Source organism: Pterocles gutturalis, unplaced genomic scaffold, assembly GCF_000699245.1.
Source record: "Pterocles gutturalis isolate BGI_N339 unplaced genomic scaffold, ASM69924v1 scaffold4653, whole genome shotgun sequence".
Taxonomy (NCBI): Eukaryota; Metazoa; Chordata; class Aves; order Pterocliformes; family Pteroclidae; genus Pterocles; species Pterocles gutturalis.
Window position 1 is genome coordinate 32,241 of NW_010125340.1, and position 7,253 is coordinate 39,493.

At 41.2% G+C, this 7,253-nt stretch overlaps 1 protein-coding gene across 1 annotated transcript in view; it reads left to right on the top strand.

Moving 5' to 3' along the window:
* Window positions 1-7,041, top strand: part of LOC104465463 (ADAMTS-like protein 1) — a gene marked incomplete at both ends in the record, with an annotated part of 30,539 nt that extends 23,498 nt beyond the window's left edge. Inside the window, 2 exons of the mRNA XM_010078511.1 lie at window positions 4,901-5,080; window positions 6,907-7,041. Coding sequence (XP_010076813.1) covers window positions 4,901-5,080; window positions 6,907-7,041 — 315 coding nt within the window. The remainder of the gene's footprint in view (window positions 1-4,900; window positions 5,081-6,906) is intronic.
* Between the last annotated feature and the right edge of the window lie 212 nt (window positions 7,042-7,253).

A 7,253-nucleotide genomic window follows, 5' to 3' on the forward strand; every position in this document is an offset into this window, starting at 1 on the left:
TTTTTTTTTTTTTTTTTTAGCATCAGGGTTGTGATTATCCAGCCTTTTAATATATTTTTGATCATTCTACTGAGAACGATCAATTTTAAGGAGAAGAGTAACAATCCCTATTGCATCAAGTCAGCAAACGTGTTGTATCCTAGTGACTTCTTCAGAGTAGATGAACTTTACAGCTATGTAGTTTGCCAAAGTTCCTCAGAAGGCATTCACAATGAAATGGCCATCAAATCATAGTAAGTTAATGTGCAATGGTTAATGCAATAACATCTTATAATAAAAAAGAAATTGGAGTGTGAGAATTAAGTGACCATAATTAGAAAGCAAACTAATATACCCAGAAATCATGTGGAGACTTATCCAGATGAAAAAACTCTTCACAACGCTTTGTAAAACTAAAGTCTTTTTTGTCCTAGTACTTTCCCTCTAGTCATTTCAGGACACCCTGAGCCAGCACAGCAACTGAAATTTGTTCCAGCTCAGAATTTGGTGGCTGGTAATCTCATCATTGTAAGCTGTGTTGCTATCACTGTGCTGTATAGTTTGTAGTGTAGGGCCATGCATGTATGGGATCTCGATGTCTTGGCTCATATAAGGACATGTCTCTATTGAGAGTCAGCAGGACAGCAGAATAAGCATTTATAAGACAACTATTAAGTAAGAGGAACAGCTAATGACATTTTCTAAAGCTGCTCTTGCTGTCAAGGGACAGAAATATACACTTGCTGCTGACAGGTGTTGATAAGCCTGGAGAAAGTTTGCTAAAAGCAAGAGGTAATGAAAGAGAACATTACCAGAGCCCAGGGAGTTATTTTATATTGCTCTTATGAAAGGCATAAGCACTGTCAAAATCTGTGTTCTGAGCTGAAATCTATAGATATTAGACGTAAGACAAGGGAAAACAAAATCATCAGTTTAATTGGCTCCTGATATGAATTATGTCAGGATGAAACTCTATTTTGGTTATACCAAAGATGGTGGTGTGGTTTTGTTCAAGCTTGAAAATCAGCCTTATTTCACTTGACATAAATTCACACTTTGTCTATAGAGCTGAAAGAATATTTTTTAAACATAGTTAGGTGATTGTGGTCGATCCCAGACTTCTCCAAAACTAATCCTGCCCAAAAGTCAGTCAGGAGTCTTGCAGATGCTTGTGACCGGCAGATTTTCTCCAAGCTTCAAAAAGCCAGCAGCATTTCTGGTGTGGGCAATTTGATATCTGTGGGCAATTTCACTTCCAAATGGGATGTGGGAGCAATTTGGATCACATCAGTATCACTAGGAAGATTTCTGTTGACTTCAGCACTTAAATTGTGCAGATTTCATTCAGTAGCCTCAGTCAATCTGGCCCAGGCTGTTTTTGAAAATACAGTTGGACATGAAAGGAGAAAGCAGTTTTTTAGATCTATTTCTTAGGACATTTCTCCATGGTATCCTTCAGGCCATAAGACTTCTAACAGAGGCACCTGCCTGCAAAACGTCATGTACCATTAGTTACTGTTGAGTCAGACAGGTTTGGAAGAGTGACTTAAAATATATTACCACCCTGCCCTGCATATCCTTCTCTCTCTGATATTTCATCTTGCAGCTTTTTCAACTCACCTAAAAATTCCTTTCCTCTCTATTTAATCTATATGTTGGAGGTTATAGTTCTCACCTTGCTTTATGACCCATATTTATTCATCGGCTATGCCAGATTCTGACGTGCAAGTCACTATTTCAATAGTATTGTGGCATTGGAAGCGAGTCACCACTGCTAGATCCTTGTATTGCTATGCTTCCTTTCCCCAAAAGCTCCTGGTTTAGCAAAATTATCTTGATTGGCATGCACAGTTCTGCTTGCTACATATCCCAGGTAGCCTTTTTGTGCTGGATACATGCACAGTGATGTAGGGGCGAGCTGAAGAACAATAAACTTGGGTAACTATTCACCACCTAAAGTCTTGCCTGCCCAGCAAAGTGAGTTTTGCTTCCAGCTGGCACCTCTCAGACTTTCAGTCTCTGCACTTGTTTCTGCAAGGCAGTCAGCCCTCTGTCTTCTGATTCACTGATACCCAACAAAACCGATTGAAATGCTCTTGCTACCCCGTGTGGCAACGCAGCGCAATAATGTGTTTGCTCGCCCCAGTGCTGGCTGCCTCCTACTTCTGCCTTGGGGCTTAGATGTGTCACCAAAGGTGGAAGTACAAAAAAAAATTAAGCTGCTACTCACTGACATATACTGCTTATTTTCCCTGCACCAAACTGTAGGAGCAGCTGTGCAGGTTAGTTTCAAATAGTCTCCTGTTAGTGTGGAAACTTTTCATTAAAGACAGAGGAAGAACACACTTCATAGAGTAGCAGCGAGAAGTTTTTTGTAGAGGTGCTGGACTTTTTGTAGGTACAGTGCACCTTTCCTCTACTCAACAGTAATACCTCAACAGTAAGGAGTCTTACCTTTAACCTGTTGTTGGTTCTTCCCCTGGTGAAGTGTATAGAAGAGAAATCTGCCTTTCTGGACTACGACTATCTGAGCAGCTGTCTGCAAGAAGCAAATCAGTTTTGTTTGTCTCTCTGAATTTACTTATTTATTTTATTAGAATGTATTTATTTATTTCATATTTCATATTAAATCCTTGTCACTTTCCCTCCTCTTTACCCTTCTCAACACTCCTCAGCCCTTCCTCTTCTCCCACCTATCTTCCTTTATTTTCAAGAAAAGCTTGAAAGCTCTACCTAATTTTAAGTCTTCAAAACAAAGAAAGAAGATGAGCCCTGGCTGGAACTGGAGAAAGCTTTATAATTTTATGCTCTTGTGATTTTTTATTTCTGAGGTACATTTCTTGATACTTCTATGTTTAAGTTTGGCAAGAGCCATAATGTGAAAACCTGTGCACTGTAAGTAGGTTAGATTGCAAAAGAGACTGGGTCATCCCTTCACTAGGGTGACATTGGGAGGACAAGTGCTGGAGGGTTTTTCCATCTCAGTGACTGCAGAACCGGAAGAGTCTCCCTTTTGTCTCCTTTGCTCTCCAGAGTTCTCTCAAAATTCCTTTCCCCCAAAATGGAAACATAGTGAACATGTAGGTTTGAATAAATTCAAGGTTTGGAGTTGTTTGCTATCCAGCGGTTGTCTGAACTTCCCTGAGGACTCTGCCTGGATGCTCTGGAAAAAATCAGAGTGAGGTTTTAAGTGGTGGTCAGCCCACCCACGCCACATAGGTCAAAGAGTAACAGCCAGATGGAGAGCTATGTAGTGGTCCTAACCCAGTGCAGGGGGTCAGAAACAGGCCGACAGCCCATCCTTTTAAAAAAGCTGAGTTGTAGCAACACAAACAAGAGTAAGCCTTTGGAAAACAGCACCATAGGCAAGAATGATTAGTTCTCCAGGTATGGCATGAAGGGTCCAGATTAACATATGCTATTTACCCTCAGACAAAGGTGAGAAAAACCCTGTAGTCTTTCACAGCCCACTTCCTGCTACTTTCTGAATGTGGATGAGGACCTCAGCCCTTACAGCGCTTCAGCTTTCCTTCCTGGCTGCCAAGCTCAGACATACTCATTCCAGATGTCTTGGCAAAGTTACCAGGTGACTCTGGGAGAGGTGGAAAAAAGGCCACAATGCTCTGATGTGGGAGAATAGGGAAAATCTCCCTTTCCCACTTCCATCTGCACATGTTTAGTGAGGCACCTGCAATCAGGTGGTCATTGTGAATAATGACCAGTAGGTGGTTGTACTCAGTGAGCACAGCCTGAGTGAGGGATTTCTGATGCCAGGGCATCAGAATTGACAAATAGAGTGAGTTGTAGTTTTTCACATGGAGGCCCAACCAGAAAGGTACTCGCAATGGGCAGAGGAACATGTTGCTGTGGCGTAAGGCAGGGAAGGATTTAGGTGGGCAGCCTGTATGCATGCCCTTAATCTACAGTAGGCTCAAGGAAACTGCATGTTCATGTGAAAGAGATTAACTGCCTCCCACATACAAATGGGGAAGGGGACCACAAATAGGAGAGCATGCACTCCAGCAGTTACCAGGATTAGTGATGTGCTACTCCTCACAGCTGTGGGTCCACACAGTATAATTTCCTCCCAGGTACAGGTCCCATCTATTGAGACTTCCAAAACCATTTCACATAAACCAATTGTTTAGTAGTCAGTGACACTAAATTACCTGATCTGGTATGCATTTAAATTGAGGTAGATATCCCTATGCCAAGGAAATGCTATCTACTGCAAGACCAGAGGTCCTGACAGCTACGCGTCAGCACCCTTTCCTACAAGAGGGTACCCAGCAGAAATAGCTGGACCTTAGATCCAAGCACACAAAAGGAGGCAATTCTTCCTGTAGTGAGTTATGAATCTGTAACAATCTATTGTCTGAACACTCCTGGTGAGACCAGTGAAACAGTTTTTCTGATGATGTAACTGTCAATTTTTTGCATACTTTCAAAAAGGAAGATTAGATTAATTAATAGAAGATATGTCCATGGAGCACTCCTAACTGCTCAGAAACTACTTCTTGCCCAGAAAGTTCCTGAGCTGAAACTGGTGGGAAGCTGGGAGAGGCACCAGCTTATAGCTTCTTCCAGAGGCAAGATACTAGGCTAGATTAACCTTCGTTCTGATACAATAGAGGCTTGCTTTTAAGAGTGATGAGTTCAGAGTTCACTTGTATAGTTCTGGGACACTAAAAGGGGAGACTTCAACTCAGTTTTGACTCTTCTGCTCCATCATCTAAGAAACATAAAGACAGGCAATCTGAAAGAGCTGACCAAACACTTTGGAACTGCAGAAGATGCCACTTGGAAGTCATATTAAAATCTTGTTTAAATTGTTCTATCTTAATTTTGTTTGTAGCAACCATCACACTGTTTAGTAACCACTATATCTTACTTGTGTGATGGTTTGTCAATATTTTTCCAGGTGTTCCTGAAGCAGAAGTTACTTGGTTTAAGAACAAGGTCAAGCTGTCCGCTGCTCACCATATGCACGATGGGTTGCTGCAAATTGCAAATGTTTCTCTGTCAGATCAGGGGTTGTACTCCTGCAAGGCAGCCAATCATCGTGGAGAGGTAACTGAAAGCTCCCAGCTGTTGGTTCTTGGTAAGTCCAGGGTATTTTGCACTTCCCGTAATAGTAATCTGGCTGTTGGCACATCTAGCCTGCAGAACTACTCAGAGGATGTAGAAAAAGGGAATAGCATACAGGCAGGCCTGTTCTAAGAAGAGAATCAGTTTGCGTTTGTTCTCTGGACAGCACCACCTCAAACAAAGTGGTGATGAAAGGAAGATGGATGAGGAGAGAATGTCTAAGCATAGCAACTGTGCCTCCTGGTCCCGAGATATTCAGTTTCACTTTCAGACTTACTAGCTAAAAAAAGCATTTATTAAATTAGAATGATTTCAAGAGAAATTTCACTCTCCCTGTGGAGCACCCTGTCTCTGCTGAGCAACCTTTTGTCACACAGCAGGCTGTGTGATACCGGACGTGTTTTACACCTAACGTGCATAAATTCACTGTACTTTTAAAAAGCACTCCCCAACTTCAGTGAAGGGCTAAGTTTACTTCTCTAAACAACAAACAGAAAGCCTAGATGAGTGATTTAAAAGACAATGTCAGCTCTGAAGTTAGGATGGAAATGTTACCTGGTGGTAATTTGATGTGTGGGAAAGAGGTTTCCTTTCCTAGTAACTAGTCTTCTATTAGTTCTCCATGCCTGACAGATAAATGATACAGCCAGGCTTTGTAAGTGCTTCTGTATATTTGATAGTGAAATGTCAAATTTTGAAGCCTAGTCCCCATTATTGGTGCAATACCACTAAAACATCCATTACAGACCTCATTTTTCATGACTAGAGCGAGCATATGTCCTATGGATGATGCAGCTTCCAGAGGAAGTTTTAAAGTGAGATCTCTCAATTTCACAGAGAACACTAAAACCCCATTATGAATGTTCACATGATTTCCCTGTGAATCCAGACTGGCTCTAGAAACAGAGTCTAAAAAAAATCTGAAAGAGAAAAATCAGCTGTGTTTCAGCCTATGAATAAATTCTCCAACATGATCTTTAAATCCTTTTCTGATTTTCATAAGTGGCTTAGTTTTTAAAGATGGAAGGTTACTGTGAATTATGCAAGCTTATTATGTTTGTAGGCAAAACACATTTTTAGTTCTTTGATGGAAAGGAACAGTTCAAGCATCCATGACTGGTGCTGAATGTGATCAGAAACAGAAAAACTTGCTTAGCATGTATTGTGATCTAATTGAAAGGGGATGAGGCCACCATTCACTTACATCAAATATCTCATCATTTCCATGACAAACAGAATTGGGAATAATAGGCAACACAGCTGATTTTTAAAATAGCGTTATGGTTGGTAAAGAACTAAATCCTGCAGTTCTCAGCATAGGCTGACCTTCTTAAGATCTGAACTCTTAGTCCTTTGGAGCTCTGCCTAAGTGTACCACAGGATTTGGCAGGGTTATAATCATATTTTATCAGGGCTTGATCCAGGTTGTAGCAGACACTGAAAAGTTTTCCACTGACTGCAGTGGACTTTTGATTCAGTTTCTGTTCTGTATAAATTTGCTCTTTTATCCAAGCTGATGTACCTCCTCACACCACATACGTTTGTTACACATGAAGAGGGTCAACCAGAATGCCATTGCAGCCTTCAGACACAATTTCTTTTATTTTGTGGTCATACTGATCCAGATGTAATTTGAATAATTTCTCTAGTGCCTTACCTAACACAAGGCAAAGTACACCCTGAGTAGTTGCCTGAAGATGCTTACACTGCCCCTCTGGAATGGTAATATTGCAGCACGGCAAATAATGCAGCAATAGCTGGTGGTGGACTTTTTTATGTCCCTGAGCTGTTTTCTGCTATGGTGTTGCTTATCACTTCAGTCTCCCAATCTGTTACCAGAGCCTCCACGACCTCTTCCTTACCTAGAAGACTTGTCAGCAGTGCTTTCCAGTGTTGGGACCAGCGTTCATTCAGTGCTGACCTCTCCTTCAGGAACAAAAATGACTGTCAGTCCAGGGAGCTCTGCTCTCATAGGTAAGTCAAGTGCTTTAAGATTTTTTTAGATTAAACGGGGTTTAGAGTATAGATTACAGTTATGCATCAAGTTATCCAGCCATGGGACACTGGGACAAAAGACATCAAACTGACAGCACATTGCCAGTCATAATCACATCAAATTGTCCTCAGAACTCAGAAACTAATTTTTAAAAAGGAGGTGCTCTAATTAGTGTAATGCCACAAAGCTG